Source organism: Crinia signifera, chromosome 1, assembly GCF_055691185.1.
Source record: "Crinia signifera chromosome 1, ASM5569118v1, whole genome shotgun sequence".
Classification (NCBI taxonomy): domain Eukaryota; kingdom Metazoa; phylum Chordata; class Amphibia; order Anura; family Myobatrachidae; genus Crinia; species Crinia signifera.
This window is the reverse complement of record NC_139217.1, coordinates 279,266,072-279,284,366: the sequence shown is the minus strand read 5'-3', so window position 1 is coordinate 279,284,366 and position 18,295 is coordinate 279,266,072. Positions and strand designations below refer to the sequence as shown.

Genomic DNA, 18,295 nt, shown 5'->3' with positions numbered 1-18,295 from the left:
GCTATCGGAGCGTGTATGGGCTCCTTAAGACAATATTGTTTCATTTACCTTGTCAATTGGTTTAATTGTTTTTCCATAAAACCTTAATAAAAATGAATAAATAAATAAAAAAAGACAATATTGTTTCCATATTCCTGCTTACGGTACTTTCTTGTAATGTGTTTTGTACTTTTTATTTTTAAAAGCAATCTTTTTTTTTTTTTTTGTATCGGTTTCTTGTTTATAGATAGTAACAAAAGGGATGACCCACATAGGGCTGGGGGGTCAAGCAGGAGCGCTTTTACACCAGCTCTTTCACAAAGCTGCTTCTATAAACAGGAGTTAGTCCTGCGCAAAAGGTACTGTATTTTTAATATCAGTCTCTAGAAGCCAATTATACTGATGGAGCTCAGCTCGTTCAGCCGGGGGCTGCCAATAGAATCGCCAACCCCTGCCAATCCCATTCCGGCAGAGCTCTCAGATATTATATATAGAGTGACATAATAGGAAAGGACAGTTCTTTTAATACCTAACCGGGGTACTACCGCAGTGCTATAGTGATTTCATGATATAAGTCTGGTTTTTGTGATTTGTATTTTATTTATAAAGATTGCGTAAAGTCAATCAAACCGCATTCATACTCTTATTATTGGTTTTGGCTCTGCTTCTGTTTGTTTATGTATAAGCCTTCAGATCGTCAGTGGGGTGTCCCAGAATGAAATTACTATGGGGCAGGCCCATCAAACATGGCTGAATGAACCTATCTACTGGCATCCTCTCCAACATTTTAGTATATTTTATATGTATTTTCTTTTACAACGGTGAATACAGAAGACTTAACTCGGGCAGCAGTACCCTGGTTAATTAGTACCCTGGGGAATTAAGTTAAGACTTAATTCCCTTAACTCGGGCACCAGTACCCTGCTTACTGCTGGTACTAAAGTTTGTGTTCAACATACAAGGGAGAAATCTGATCCCTCTATATGCAATGCTAGTTGAACCTGGCTTCCAAAACTACAAATTTGGACCTAATATGCCAATTTTCAGAAAAGATTTGAATGCAAATGTTACCTAAATAGTTTTTCCTGCATGTCAACATAAAAAAAAAAAAAATGTGTTTGACATGGTCACAAAACTGTATTTTAAGTTTGCCTCAGTATAAAACACAGATTACCATATATACAGTACCTTGTCAGCATTGGAGCCAGTAAGAACAAATGTGGAAAAGACAGGGAGCGGGTACTTGATTTGAGGGGCCCAGCACTCAATGTTGGCTCCCATGGGAAGACAGAAGAGAGGAACTGACTCAGGAAGTGGGAACGACTCAAATTCTTCCTCTGGATATCTGAAGATCATGTCTGCAGGAATGAAAACATCAACCCAAGATAGAAGTTATTGCACATAAGCCCTTATTCAGATCTGATCGCAGTACACATTTGTTTGGAAAATGGGCAAACCCATGTGCACTGCAGGTGGGGCAGATGTAACCTATCTATATAGAGAGAGTTGAGGGCCCAATTTGTTGAACAATAAGTTGAACAAGTGTAAGGGGGCCTTTAGATTTGTGTGAGTTATTTTGTTTCTGTGCAGGGTAAATACTGGCTGCATAATTTTTACACTGCAATTAAGATTTCAGTTTCAACACAAATTTAGCTCTCTCTGCACATGTTACATCTGCCCCACCTGCAGTGCACATGGTTTTGCCCATTTTCGGAAACAAATTTGTACTGCGATCAAATCTGAATAAGGGCATACTACAAAGATTTGCTAAAAATAGATTTATGCTTCTCAGAGACAATACAGGCAGAAAAATAAAAACATTTTGATTGGGTATGTTGAAAAGAAGTATTTAATTGCGTAAACATAAATATTAACCCTTTGAGTGCTAACATCTCTGTGATGTTCAAAATTTCCACAAAAAATGGCAGCGTCGCTCACATTTTTTATATAATTTAAAATAAAAAATGTATAAAAAAAGAAAATTATATTTCCTATATAAGATAAACATTACAGGTAATTATGATGAATACAAATGTTTGCATGGGCAATTTTCACACCTATTTTGACAAATTCACTTGGTACTCAAAGGGTTAAAAATAAAAACACTCTAGTTTTGTTCACAGAATGCATTGTTTAACAATAAAGCTTGGATGCAGAGGAAGACTCCAAATGTACAGAAAGAAGGAAGACATTTTCCACTGCTACACATCTCTTATATGTTTGGCCAGATCTGTCACTCTGAGCGTGTGTATAACGCTGGGTGGAGTCATGGTCTGAGTCATAGGCTTATAGCCTATCAGTGCCTCTTTGACACTGCCCACACACTTACAGAGTGACAGAGAGGATGACAGGATGACATTTGCCAGACTCGCACCAACTAGCCTGCAGTGGACGGGGATGAATCCACACCCCACATTCTGCAGGTACCAAAAGTATTGTGGGGAGCCTGCGCCCTCCCTCCCTGCAGCTGGGGAACATTAAACTTACAGACCCGCTGCCACTCCCAGCCCCCCCCCCCCATCCCCTAGCAGCCAATGGGCATTGTTGCACCATCAGTCCAGCTGCTGCTCTGCCACTGAGGGAGCCGCCGTCGCCCCCTCTCCTCCTCCTGAGACGCTGTGCCGCCGGGACTCATGTCCCATTCAGTCGAACGGGACAACCTGCAGCACTTAAATCCCCCCCCCCACGATTCCCACCCAGCATGTGCAGTGCATAAGCCACAGGCGGTTACGTGCGGCAGCCTAAGACAGCTAGAGCCATGACCGACGGGAGGGAGCAGCGACTCAAAACTTCCTAAAGCGCAGCATATACATCTCTCCCCCTGCGGCTACTTCCCATCCAGCGTGGGCGGTACAGGAAGCACAGGCTGTGGGGTAGGGATGGCCATCGGTGAAGTCGCCATCGATGGTTGCCATTGATGGTGATTCTGTCAGAAACTATGTGATGGATAACCATCGATAGCTTTAGCTATCGATGGTTATCCATCACCTTTGGCTGAATGGCCGGTAGACCAATCAAAATGTTGGGGCGGAGCTTCCGGGTGTCGGAGCTATGCTACGTGTTCCGGCACCTTGATGAAAAATACATAAATAAACATTGTTTCTACTATGCCATCGATGTAGGGAAACCATCTGGTTCTCCCCCATCGATAGCAAAACTATTCGACATCGGCCATAATCCATCGATGGTCCATGGCCATCCCTATTGTGGGGTAACGGGCAAAACACCTCCAGCGATGCCACATGTAGCTGCAGACAGGCACAAACATGACCACACCACTCTCTCCTCCCCTGGCCCCATCTTGGTCCAAGCACCAGCAGTGAGCGAAAGGCAGGGGACGAGGGAGGGAGCTCCAAATAACAGGGGAAAAACTATCAATTTAAATCTCTCCCTCATGCCTCATTTGGGACAGCAGTGAGAGCCGACGCCAGGGAGGTGTAAAAAAAGAGCCCTGAAGGGGACACCATAGACTGCCGGCACAGTGTTGACACCACTCTCGCCAGCCGGGACTAAGCCACGATGGCTGCCGTCTTTGGTGGGAGGGCAGGGACAATGTGACCCACCACAGCCCCCGCCACATATCCACCTGTGTAAACACCACACCCGCCACTCACACACATCCGCCTCTCCCCCACCCACGGCACACAGGGCTCTCTCCCATCCACAGCATGCCCAGACCCAGTCTACACATTTTTTTCACTTATAAATGCAATAAAAGGGCTCAGAGGTGTGAAGAGCGCCCGTAGGGCGCAATGAATCACCTAGTCATCTATATATACTGTATGTCTAGTGTCTAATTGTGTGTCTCCGAAAGCACTGCGATCTGTTGGCAGCGAGTGAAACTACATCTCTTTCTCTCTCATACAAGCACAAACAAATAGGCAATCACAAGGTAGCAGAATAGCTTTTGAAGCATTTGCTTTGAGCGGGCTTACTAGTCATATAATATGTATCACAAGACTACACTCCCTCAGCTCAAAGCTTGTATTTCCTCATTTCATTATGTACTTCACACTGTGCATTATCTCTAGAGGCTTGGTTTTCCATTTGCCCTTCATAGTACTGGATAACACAAAACAGTGAAGCACAAGATACTTAGAAATAAAATACACAAATTATAAAAACCAGAGTAATATCTAATGCCAAATACAAGGTAACAGAGTAACAGCTCTTTGGGGATTACTTCTTAAATCTGGGTACACTTAAGACAAGGTGTACCCAGCACAATATCTGCAGCGACGGGACCCAGAATCGAAAAGTGCACACACTCTTGCCGATGCCGGGTGCAACTAGCAATGGCGGGGGTCATGTTGCATTAGGCAGCATGGCTTAAGTTAGCAATACCTTCCTTTATTTTGCATGTACAGACGACCTCTGGGAACCTGACAAATTAATGATACAGCGCATACACACTAGACAATATGTATGAAAAAAATCTTTAACTACAGTATGGTCATTATCGTGAAGATGATTACCTATATCATCTAGTGTGTACACACCCTAACATTGTACAGTGGTACAAATCTGCTGCAAAACCACAGATAGTAATCCACTTTTATATTTGTAGAGCAGGTTACACAATGAAAATACATTTTTCTCTGGTCACTGTGGTTTTAGGCAGAAGTGCACCACAGAGTAAAAGAAGTGAATCTTAAAAATAATTGTACGCCTGTATACAGGATTCCATTGCTTTATACAGTGTATATTTAAGGAATACATTCATAAAAATGGTCTTTATAAGACTTGATTTCATTTAAATGAGGTTGCTAATAAGGTTGTTTATAAAGAACAACATTTAGTTCAGTTCCAAATCCTTTCTTGTTGGTCACAAAAATGAATGAATCCAGCCATGCTGGATTGCCTTAGGTGAATGTAAACATCTATTGTCGATGTTTAATGCTCAATAAAAATTACATTTAACAGAAAAGGCAAGTGGGCGACTGGGGGCTCCGAAGTGATAAGACGAGGAACAGCATTTTTTAAGTTCTTAAAATCAACGCTCAAAATATGAAACCAAAATATTGGTGGGGAAAAGGAATATATTTATGAAAGTCAGGGGATGGCAGCCAGAAAAAGGCTGGGCCATCTTTTGCACAGCTAGAACTAAAGCGGTACAAAAGTGTTTTCTCTTGGCCAGGAAACTAAACTGTCTAGTTAGGTCATCTTGGCAAGGTAGGCTAACAGCCACAATACCTAAATATACTCATAGCTTGGACAGAGGGATAACAAAATTATATGAAGCATGTACTAGGCAGAATGATAACCGTTATGGGGATAATGACCCTGCAATAGAAATGTACAAGGCTAGGGCACTGCTAGCATAAAATGTATTATAGAACATTTTCCACAACCCTGATGAGTGAGTGTGTGTGAATATACAGTATATATACACACACACTATATATTATACCCATTTCACACTGCAGCTCTTAACCAGTATATTGCCCTTTTTTTAGCCTTTTAAATCGGTTAGAGCTGCAGTGTGAAAGTGCCAGTCTGCATTTACCGGTTACAGATAACCGTTACTTGCAAATGGGTAGAAAGCAGAGTCCTACATGGTTCATGGTAACAATTTTTATGCAGTGTGAACTGCTCTGAACCGGTATATAGGACTCAGGCAGCAGTGAGCACTGAGCTGGTTATCAGCATTACATATGCACATATGTAATAAGCGGCTCCTAGTGACCCGTGCACGCCTGCTGCCTACCGTGCTGCCCAGATTTGCAACCAGGTACCAGGGGAGAGAGGGGGTGTTACTAGGTGCTGACTGTGTGAGGGGGCCCTGCTGCTTTACAGACACCTGTGGCTGCCGCCCCCGGGTCACCCCCTGAACCCGCTCTGCCTACTGCATGGTATATTACTGGTTAATTACCGTGTACCTTTCACAACAGGATGTGAAAGATACAAAAATGGTAATTAACCAGTAATATACCGTTTACAACATGCAGTTTGAATGGGATTAAACTCGCTCTGACCCGGTTAAAGAAAAGTTTAAAAAACTGGGTCAGTGCAGGTGGGTGTGGTATATTAGCCCGACAGTCGGGACTCCGACAGTCATTAGTCAGACGTCGGAATCAGCGTGGGGAGCACAATGAAGCCCCTTGCGGGCTCGCTGCGCTCGCCACCTATTTTATTCTCCCTCTATGGGGGTCGTGGACCCCCACGAGGGAGCAGTCGGGATTCCGACCTCAGAGGAATGACTGTCGGAATCCCGACTGTCGGGGAGCTGTCCGGCACCCGAGCAGGTTTGGCAGTGTGAAAGCAGTATTATAAAATCACATTAAATATATGCATAATACTGTGGTGCTATATTTACGTTTGGCTTTATATTCTGTCTGTTGTTGGTCAGAGCATTACTAGTACAGAATTATACCTACTGTATTATATTTACACTTTTTCACAGCAGGTTCAGGCAAAAAAAAAAAAAAATACACAATTCCAGTGTACATACATATTATCGCTCAAAGCATTCAGAGACATAGAGGAGTTGTTCAAAGCAAAAAATGGATTATCCCAAATTACTAACCAGCCTTGTAAGCAATAGAGTTTGATGCCGGGACAGACTTCTTGTAGCACAGGAAAACATTGGATCCCCACTAAAATAAAAAAAGTAAAAACAAAAATCAGATTTATACTCTTAGGAATACATTTACTAAAGGTCTATTTTGATTATTTTTATGAATTTAAAACAGGTCTGATTTGATCAATCATAGATAGTAAATCTACATTGATTTAGTAGGTCTAAATCGATGTCTATTTACTATTTAAAATTGATCAAATCAATTAGAAATATATACAAAAATTGTCTATTAGCAAATGTCGATTTAAAAACTATTAAAAATCACTATTTAGTCAATTTAGTGTAATGATTTCATGAGTCTTTAAAGCACTATATTGCCACATATATGTGGGTGGTCTGCTACCGCGATAATGTATCTCCATGACAATACTGTGTACTTTGATTATTTATAATGTGTTGATGTATACCAGTCTCATCCCTCAATCACATGGGGCTTGATTACTAAATATTTATTTACTCAATATTATTGCATGGGCAACAAATAGTGAGTAAAAGACACAGTACATTATCAACCCTAGGTATGAAAGATTATAAAATACCTTGCTCATAGTTCAGCCATTAGGTTGATGTGTCGACCTACCTAACAAATGGTAAGTGCATATACAACCAATGAGTTGTGTCTGAGATCTTAACTGGGTGAGCATTTGAATGTGCTCTTTCAGTTTAGATGTCAGTCACTGGCTGTCCCAGTCAGCAAACCCCCTAGACAAAACCAGATGTGACTATTAGTGTGGCCATTCCCGGGATCCCGGAATCCTGCCGATCCCAGGATTTTGGCCTTAAAAAAAAAAAAAAAAAAAGACGTTTTAATGTAAGGCATGGCTTAGACCAGGGATGGGGAACCTTCGGCCCTCCAGCTGTTGTTGAACTACACATCCCAGCATGCCCTGTTCCACAACAGCTGGAGTGCCGAAGGTTTTCCATCTGTGGCTTTGACAATGACAGGGCGGCCCTGCCCCCAGCTCCACAGCTGTGTACAGCATGACATCAGAGGTCATGCTGAGCAGCCACTGAGAAGAGAGGATCACTACAAGTGGAGGCTGGCACTCAAGAGGATGAGGAAGGGAAGGGAGAGCGATATAACACCTGGGGGGGAAGCAAAGTGATATACAAGAACTAAGGGGTAGAGAGCTAGAGAGAGTTTATTTTTAATAAATTAGCAAAAAATAAATAAAATTTTCATGTTGTCATTATGAGGTATTGTGTGTAGAATTTTGAGGGGAAAAAAAAGAATTATTCCATTTTAAAATAAGGCTGTAACATAATAAAATGTGGTCAAAGTGTAGCGCTGTGAATACTTTCCAGATACACTGTGTATAGGGTATCAGATAATAAGTCCCTTGATGTTTAATGGAATGTAATTCAAATACACATGTGCTCCAATAATAATAGGTCCTTGCAGTCTAGCTCTCCTGTCTACAGTCTTAAGGAAATTGACCCTTCACACTGCGCAATTAAATTCCACGAGACATCAAAAGATTTGATAAACTATAACATCCCTCAATTAAGATGAGCCCACCAATGTATTGGTCTCCGTTAAAAGCAGTAAATGTTTGAAGGCGCTCCCCGTATCATTCAAGTTCCATATATTATATACGCACATATACACTTTTATAAAAGTAATTAATTTCACTATATAAAATGCAGAATGTTTTTGTCATCTACAGTAGTTAAAGCAGAACGAATTGCTGAAATAATTGGGTTTCCTCCTTACCATGCCACAGTTGAGGTTTTTATCGACCTTACAGAAGGTGTGAGGCGGAGTCTCCCCTTTGTTAGCGATGATCACACAAATGTCTGTCACTGCGAGAGAGTTCTGAGTACGATCAGGTGGTGCCCGGCGATAGGTGATGAATATGCGTAACGAGCCAGCTGAGCTATTGTTGACATTAGCACAGCGCCCATATGGGGTTGCTTGGATGGTTTCACAGCCAGACAGGAGACGTTCCTTTCCTTCATATAAAACTCTAAAAACAAAAAACAAAAAAGAGTTATGTTAGTAATAGGAGTACAGAAATAACCCAAGTCATGAAACTAGACAAGTCATGGAAATAAAACGTTATTATCCAGCATTATTGGAAAATATTTTAAAAAAATGCAATAAGGAGCAAATATTCTATTTTCCACCTTCCCCTGATTTATCACAGTAGCTTTGATTAAAAACAAATGTGTAGTCAAATAAATTATTTTCCATCTATCCCAGATGCATACCTGTATCTCACAATTTGCAGAAACAACAGTAATGAGATGATCTAGAACAGCAGTTCCCACCCTGGGGTACTCTGCAAACCGGTTGGGGGTACTTTAAAATAATATTGGTAATGGTGGAAGAAGTAATCTCCCGATGGCAGAAGTGGTCTCCCATTGCCATGGAGATGAACCATGTTGCGTCACTTCCAGTTCAGTGTCATCTCAGGCTTTTAACCAACCAGCAATCCACTGGGAGCTACAGGAGGCACTACCCTCAGACATCAGCATTCATCTGCTCAGCTCTAACATAGGTGGAGGAAGCAGCGGCATTCATCCTACAGGTGTTAGTGGGAGCCCTGTACACACACACTACACAGCCAGCGGCCAGATACAGTGGGAATTGATTGCTGACCGCATACTACTCCTCCGCTTCTAATAAGGACACGCATACCGCTCACTTCCACATCACTCGCGTGGCTAGTTCAAACTGAGAGGAGATTATACTCATAAATGAAAAGACGAATCAAGGGCTACTTGAGAAAAAATGTTGGGTACAGCTGATGTAGAAGAACACTCTGCCATGCTATTTACATTCTCACTCATGGATGATGGTCTACAGAAAGCACTTGGGGCTAGTAGTAAATCAGAAAGACCTTAGCTGATCCAAAATTTGATGCATCAACTTATCTTTTTTCTCCAGAAGGATGCATAAGAGTTCCAACAAATCAATGTTCTACATGCTGAAAAAGGAAAGAGTCAGAAAGCCTGCCTCTAAATGCTGCTCTTATCGTCAGATAGTTTGGACTGGGGACAAAAATGCCCTCAATTCTCCCACAGTGGCTTATTGGGCCACTCTATGGCCACCATGGCCCTAACTGTGCGAAGTTTGTATATTCTCCCCACGTTTGCGTGGGTTCACTCCGGGTACTCCAGTTTCCTCCCACAATCCCAAAATATATTGGTACCTCAATTGGCTTTCAACAAAAAAGAAACTAGAATGTCTGTGTGTGTGTGTGTGTACACATGTGGTAGGGTATATAGATTGTAAGCTCCACTGGAGCAGGGACTGATGTATATACTCTGTAAAGTGCTGCGGAATGTGTGTGCGCTGTATAAGAAACTTTTAATAAAGAAGTAAATAAAGAATGAGTATGATCTGAATCTACAAACCCTACTACGAAAAATAAAATAATAGAAGCTGCATGATTTTGGTATGGAACAGCTTTAAAAACACTATGTGAAACTGACAAATAGAGACCATATGCAGCTTCCATCGCCGTTTTGATCCTTAAAGTTGTAAAAATAAAAAGAACCACCAAATGGGGAAGGATAGCAATTAATCAATGATAAGAAAATAATTAAGAGGCTGGTACATGAATTTATATTGTGAGCATGGGATAAAGGGGTGTATTCAATGTGACCGGCAAGGGGGTTAAATGGCGGGGATCGCAGAAAACAAGCAATCCTTGCTGTTTAACCCCCGCACCGTCCTCTCACGCAGCAAGGAAATCCTTGCTGTCCAAAGACAACTAGGATTCCCCCAAACAGCGAGGCTCGCGGCTAATGCAGGGAGCACGCTGCATTTAGCCGTGAGCCTTGCTGTTTTAGAGGCCGCAAACGCTGTTTTACCCATCTCTCCAAAAACCTAGTGAGGGATGAAACGAGGGGGGGTCAGTTGAATACTGACCCTGCGAACCGTGACAGTGAACAGGCAGCCCTGATCATTGTCACAGCTCGCAGAAAGCATTGAATACACCCCTAAGTCTTTATAAAAGGTGGGTAGTCCACCTTAAACTATGCTGAAAACCAGTGCTAGCACTCTAGCTAAAAAGCAAACAGCAGCATTGTCCTATTAGCTGCCATTCCAACTACTCAAAAGATCTATGAGGCGTAAAACCAGTGGCCCTGAAATAAAAATAATAAATACAATTGTTCATTATAACAAAAGAATACATAAATAGACAATTTTCAAATAAACTGAAACCAATTCTGATTTGAAATTAAAAAGGAAAACAATATTTTTTCTTGATGGATAAAATAAGTAGTAAAATCTGGGGTACTCTTTACTTAGTTGGGCGCCCGTCGCGGGCATCGCGGGTACATTTATGTCTGGCCGCGACGCGACCGACGCGATGCCCGCGATTTCCCATTGAAACCCATGTTAAACATGGAAATCGTGTCGGTCGCGTCGCGGCCGGCCATAAATGTACCCGCGATGCCCGCGACGCGATGCTCCCGATTTGCCATAGGAATCAATGTTAAAAGGCCCGATGGACACGATTTTACTGTTAAATGCCTCAATGGACCCGATTTGGCCATAGGAATCAATGTTAAATGGGCCACAGAGCCAAAATAAGCACAATTAACCCTTAAATGTCCCCCCAAATTTTTAACGCCACCCCACGATCCACGCCAACCCGAAGCGTGGCGAGCCCGCGAGGGGCGGCGGTACGCGTCCTCCGACCTTTTCATGCCCTACTATCCACTAGGGCGTGGAGTGAGAATAGAATAGTGTGGCGAGCGCAGCGAGCCACCGAGCCCGAAGCGTGGCGAGCGCAGCGAGCCCCGCGAGGGGACGCGGATACCTTCACAGTTATACGCGTCCCCTCGCGGGCTTCACAGGTGTCCGTGGCGACGCGGACACCTGTGAAGCCCGCGAGGGGACGCGTCTACCTGTGAAGGTATCCGCGTCCCCTCGCTGCGCTCGCCACACTATTCTATTCTCACTCCACGCCCTAGTGGATAGTAGGGCATGAAAAGGTCGGAGGACGCGTACCACCGCCGCTCGCCACGCTTCGGGTTGGTGTGGATCGTGGGGTGGCGTTAAAAATTGGGGGGGACATTTAAGGGTTAATTGTGCCTATTTGGGCTCTGTGGCCCATTTAACATTGATTCCTATGGCCAAATCGGGTCCATTGAGGCATTTAACAGTAAAATCGCGGTCAATCAGCCTTTTTAACATTGTTCCCTATGGGAAAATCGCGGTCATCGCGGTCATCCCGATTTTCCCGCGATGACCGCGATTTTTACCCCCGACGCCCGCGATTTCAATCGCTGGCGCCCATCTAGGTAAAGAGTACCAAATCTGGATATCTACATATATAGCTCAGCATATTCCGTTGCACTTTATAATAGGAGACAGTGGGGCAGATGTATCAATCTCCCCATAACGTGTGAAATCTAACGTTTCCCACTTCTCCTGGCATAACGCTCAGGAGCAGGGACAGATTTCACCCTAATGTATGAAGATAGTAACGTTAATCGTTAAAACTCACCTCCTGTCTTTAATGGGCTTTGTTTACGATCGTAGTTTATCGTCTGCATGTCTGCTTGTCTTTTTTTTCTGTTTTTCCAGCTCATCTCTGATGCCATCAGCATGCTGACACCGGCTTCAGTAGACCGCATGGTGCCGATGCTGGCTTCCCTCCCCCCCCCTTTTTCCCCCCCAGGTTTTTATTTGTTTTAAGCTCTATTCTCCCCCCCTCCGATCCCGCCGGCATGCTGACACCTGCCTCTCCTATCAGCATGCTGGCGCCGCCGCCTGCCCTGCTCCAGTCCCCCCCTTCTAATTTTTTTTTCGTTGGGTCCCTGCTGCTTTCATAAAGCTCTCCGGCACGCAATGTAGGCAGGTGGATATATTTAATTAATTACAGTGCTCTGTAGGGACCCCGCTGATATAATACACTGTGTTGCAGGGTTCCGAAGAGAGCGGGGACGCGGCGGGAGAGTAGTCAGAAATAATATTTAAAAGACTGGGCGGGCATGCTGTCTCTACTTACTACCGGAGAGCCGGCGGGAGAGTGGTGAGAAATCAAAAGACCGGGCGGCTGATGATTGGCTGAGAGCTCAGCCAATCATCGGCCGCCCGGTCTTTTGAATATGAATTGTCACAACTCTCCCGCTGCGTCCCCACTATACAAAAGACCGGGCGACCACTGATTGGCTGAGCTCTCAGCTATACAAAAGTCCCTACAGAGCACTGTAATTAATTAAATATATCCACCTGCCTACATTGCGTGCCAGAGAGCTTTATGAAAGCAGCAGGGACCCAACGAAAAAAAAAATTAGAAGGGGGGGGACTGGAGCAGGGCAGGCAGCGGCGCCAGCATGCTGATAGAAGAGGCAGGTGTCAGCATGCTGGCGGGTTTGGAGGGGGGGGGGAGGAGTTAAAAAAAAAAAAAGCCATTTTTCTCTGACGAAGAGAAAAATCTGGCTTAACATCGAGGAAGGCAATAATACATTGCCTGCGACGTTAAAGCTTATAACTCCAAGCAGGAGGACAGCACCTGAACGTTAAGTTCAGGGCTGCCTCAGGGGAACGTTAGAAGCCCCTTTCATACATTGCCAAAACACGTAAAAAAGTCCATTTACTAGCGTTAAGTGCTACTTAAGCACTTAACGCTGCTTCGTACATCTGCCCCAGTGATACAACAAACTGGGTATTTACAGACAGTCAAAAGGTAGGAGGGGTCCTGCTCTATAAATCTCTACAATCTATAGGGAAATAGGCATGTATACATAAGGATAGATATTCTTTATTGCATTAATTCCACCAGAATGCTAATGTTCCTAATGTGGTATATGATACGATGACCCAGCAGTTTGGCCATGGGTCAGGAGGATGGAAAATGTGAAAAAGAATGTGTGGACTGTACAGTGGGGATGTGATTCGATAGGAACGGTATATGAAGGTTTGCGGTTGCAAATGCATCCTATGCACAATAAAAGATGCATTTTCAAAACCCCACTATCCCAGCCCGAAGCGTGGCAAGCGCAGCGAGCCCCGCGAGGGGACGTGTTACACGCCCTCCCGACCTGTTCATACCCCCACTATCCATGTCGGCGTGGAGTTGATTATATAAAGTGTGGCGAGCACAGCGAGCCCGAAGCATGGCGAGGGGCCGCGGAACACATGTGAAGTAATCCGCGTCCACTCGCCACGCTTCAGGCTCGCCACACTTTTTAAAATCAACTCCACGCCGACATGCATAGTGGGGGTATGAACAGGAAGGGAGGACGCGTAATGCATGCGCTCACCACGCTTCGGGCTGGCGTGGATAGGGGGGGTGTTTCAGGAACACATTCACACCTGCCATATCATACCTGAGACAGTAATGACAACATGTGTTAACCGGATTTTAGTTAATAATAAAGGAGAAAAGATCACAGCGGGAACACTACGCTGATTCTGACAGAAATGCTGGCTACGCAGCCGTGGGAACACTACGCTGATTCTGACAGGGATGCTGGCTACGCGGCCGTGGGAACACTACGCTGATTCTGACAGGGATGCTTGCGGGAACACTATGCTACTTCTGACTGACTACACTAACTATGCTGGCTCTGACTGACTACGCTGGCTGCAGGAACACTACACTGATTCTGACCGCGTCGCTACGCTAACTACGCACCGGGCGCCCGGCTAATACAAAGTACCAGCTTTTTTGTCTAAATTTGCATCTTAAGGCCCCGCATATACTAGTCTGATTGGATTCCGAAGGATCGGGCCGAGAAATTGGGTGAAAAGTGGGCAAATCTGATGTGTTTGACATCCGATCAGCGGTCGCGTGTGCATCGTGTTGGAGGACGGACCTGTCTGCACATCCAACTCGGCCCCCCTCCTGGCATCAGTCAACGGGATTGAATGTGATACATCACATTCAGAAGGACCGCATGCGATCCTGCAAGCAATAGAACCTGGCAATAATCTGCCCAGGACCCGTCTCTGCTGATGTCATAAGCATTGTTAAGGACCCCCCCCCCACACTCGTCTGAACAGTTCAGAGGAGAGAGGTCCTCATCAATGATGGCTGCAGCTTGCCCTCAAGTGTGTAGGTACTTGTTGATGCCAGCACCCCGCCAGGCAGCCACAAATATTGGCGTTAGCAAAGATTGGGGCTGTGTATGTATATAATTTATATTTAAACATTTGTATACATGCTGTACATAAGCACACATTCATTATGTATAATCCCTTGCTTGTTAAATGAACTCAAAGAATAGAACTTAAAACGGGAAAAAACCCACAAGAGGACTGGAGGATTTGGCAACACAGCTCTCTGTGTCAATGCTGGGTTTCCAGGAAACGCGGGTTAAAGGGTCTACACGCAGCAGGTGCAGGATCCAATTACTCTGAATTGGAAGACGTGATTGGAAAAATGAAGAAAGGGTAACAGGGACAAGTATACATCCCTTTAACAACAAAGAAGAACAGAGATAACAGAATTTCAGGGGTGGCAGTTACCTATTATAGTGGCTAGTGGGAGAAAATAAAAACCTAATGACATCTTTATCGCTCTACAACAAATCTTTACACTACACCACACACAAAAACAGAAAATGTGCTTTAATGTAATGTATACTCATTCAGAATACAAATACAGATATCATACAGGTCATATTATTGCAAATGTATTAAGAAGCCACAGATGATGCCACACTTGATGAGCAAATGGTTGGTAGTATAGTGGCTTAATACATGAATGACATAAGGCCTTATTCAGACCGGTTAGCAAGGCTGCAATTTTGGCAGATGGAAAAAACCATGTCCACTGCAGGTAAGGCAAATGTAACATGTGCAGAGAGAGTTAAGGAGCCTACACTCGGGGAGAGGGTAGTAGTGTGCTGAGAGGTCTAGTATCACTCAGCACCAGTGCTGTGTCCTGAGAGATGTGTCCCTGCCTGTGTTCTCAATGGAGAGACCATGGACGATGACTAAATATATACTTCATGCAGTATAAATCTAGTCAGGCAATAGTAATGCACGGGACTGAGCATCGCTGTTTCCAGAGGCCCCACACACAGCAATTTGTGCTTATTTTCCAAGCAATCTATTGGGATTACTTAGAAAATAGGCAAAATCGCAGCATGTCGGCCCCATTAGATTTGGGTGAAGTGTGCTCAAACTGAAACTATTTACCCTACACAGAAACATGATACATTCGGTGTGGATCATTTTATCGAGCACACTTAGGTCAACAGTCATTAGGTGGACATGCGACAAGGTGGACATGCGACAAGGTCGCCACTGCAGCGGACCTCCGGGGGGAAGGGGAGTCAGGCATCGCTGCCCATGCTACATTTGGTTGGGGCACCGCTGTTGCTGACCTCCAGGACGGGGGGGTGGGGGGTGGGGGGGTCGGTCGTCACTGCCTGTGCTACTGCCGCTGACCTCCAGGAGGGGAGTGTTTGGCTTCGCTGCCTGCGCTTCCATAGGGGGAGGGTGGGGGGACGGACAGCGCTGCCACTGACTTCCAGCGTGAGAGGGGGGGGGGGGGTCGGGCATCGCTGAACTGCCCACGACCAGATTCTGCTTCCTCCCTCTGCTCAAAAAAATCTGGTCGCCAGGAAGCAGAATCTGGTCGCCATGGCGACCTGGCCCCCCGGATTTGTCGAGCCCTGATTTGTGTGTTCTTATGAATTTTAAAGTGTGCACAATTCATTAGGGTTATAGGGATGCATAGTACCCCTGCAAACTATTCCTTACCCCCACAGCACTGCCTTTCTATAACCCCCTACTTGCCCCAAGTACTGCCCTAACTGCTATCTGCCTCATACACCAGCCCTGCCTGCCCATAATACCATATTTACTCCTGTACTATCTACCCTTTCCCCCTCCCTAGCACAGGTCCATCCCCAGTACTGTAACCCTCCTTGCCCACAGTCGTCTCAGCTGGAATCAAAACTTACCCTCTCCCTACCTCAACTGCTGCCTGGCTCCTACCCCCACTGAAAAATTAGATGTAGGATCGTTCGTCGATTGGCAGGTGTGACATTGAATCCCGGCTGCCGAAAAACAGACAAGTGTGATGCCACCCCAAGTCAATTGGGTGCTTTTACTCGATATATGTAACTGATTCCCTCTGTAGCAAGAAGGCAACAATGGGTGGACACACAGTATAGAAAAGTAAAGTTTACAATTTATTACTTGAACAAGTATATTATTACCATCCACAAAGCACTGACATACATAAATAGTATAACAACACAGCTGGTTCAACTTTATTGTACTGGAACTGTAGTGCTGGATATTTTCCAATTACTCGGGTTCCGGAACCTCTCTTAAATTAAATCAATTAGCAAGTATTACCTTTCTCCTATAACCAATAACTGTATTAATTACATTGACATCTTATTATTGCGCAATAATATAATTACCATTACAAGTGCACTTATCTATGTTTTCTGCGGAATTAATAAGCGCTTTTTATGTTCCTTTAGGATAAAGCAATTGTCCAAGTACCAGAGAACTTCCAAATTACAAAGTCTCGTATAAGTAACAATCGCAAGTCCCTTTTGTAATCCTATTGGGAGATACTTGGCAATAAAGTATTTGTAATCCAAGAGTTAACTGCTGAAGCCTGTACTCCTGCTGACTGAGTATATAATGAAGATCTCTAATAATGAGTACTATGCTTAAAGTAACTGCCTTCCGGGGTGATAAAGGAAAACTGTACACTTTTAGTCTATCTACCCACACTTGGGGTTGACATGTTCCTTCAATAAACTGTTGACACTTGCTGAGACTGTGGCTGTGTATATGATAATCTGCCAGTGTCCAACTCTCTAAATGCTGTAAAGCAAGTATCTTTTCCTGTCCACTGGACACTGTTGACAGTGAGTTGCTATGGTGACAAACACTGATGTCGAGCACTAGCGGATCTGTATGCCTGGACTGCAGTCACCACACTTTCCTTGTTATATATTTATGCAGATGTAGGATTCCCTATGTCCATTAGGCTGGAAGCTTTATGTGGCGATTTTCTACTTTTAGCCATAGTATATTTCACCTCGCTGCTGCATACCGGCTTTCTTCCATAATAAGATGTATGGGCCACCTCCAGATATTACTCTGCTGTGTAGTGTATACTGCTAGGCTGTACTGACTTCAATGTTAACTCTTTAACAAAAACAATGGACAGTCTCTTTTTCAGCTATGTAAATAAATACTGTCCAGCTGTTATCATCCTTCTCTTTCTCTCATAAAGACTGAGGGCTGGCTTTGTAATGTCTGTCACTCTTCCTCAGTGACTCCCCTCTCTATGCATAAGCGGCCTGTGTAGGGGCTGTGCTATGTATTTTGCAGGAGGCTGGTCTGAGGAGGTGTTAAATTGCATCAGGGGCTGGAGTACCACTCACCGCACCCCTCTCTCCTTTTGGACTGCTGCCGGGCTGAAATCCTACTCACTGCCCCTCTCCACAGAGATTCTCCATCTTCTCCTCACAGACTGCACTCCCCAACTGTTCCTCACTCTCAACTGTCATCCCCTGACCCTGGTCATGTGACCAACTCCTGACCTCTGAAACAGTTGCAGAGGTTGCTGGGAATTATTCATCACACAGTCAATGTCCTCTGTGGGGATAGCATATGTTTTTTTTTTTTTTTTAAATCTTTTTTATTGCGTGATACACTGCAACATCAACGTGTCTATACATTACAGTATTAATAAGTTTGTCATACAGTATTGTAATTAGACTTCAAACAATTACATTTCTTTGTTGTTTAACAGTATACAAAATTTGAAAATTCAAAAATGTTCTCTGCAC

The 18,295-nt window shown here is 44.2% G+C and overlaps 1 protein-coding gene across 2 annotated transcripts in view; it reads right to left on the bottom strand.

Moving 5' to 3' along the window:
• DENND4C (DENN domain containing 4C) overlaps window positions 1-18,295 on the bottom strand; it is a 153,471-nt gene that overhangs the window by 68,801 nt on the left and 66,375 nt on the right. For both annotated transcript variants that reach the window (XM_083184517.1, XM_083184526.1), the window contains exons 3-5: window positions 8,274-8,526; window positions 6,506-6,575; window positions 1,168-1,337 (exon numbers count right to left, since the gene is read on the bottom strand). In XM_083184517.1, coding sequence (XP_083040643.1) covers window positions 1,168-1,337; window positions 6,506-6,575; window positions 8,274-8,526 — 493 coding nt within the window. The remainder of the gene's footprint in view (window positions 1-1,167; window positions 1,338-6,505; window positions 6,576-8,273; window positions 8,527-18,295) is intronic.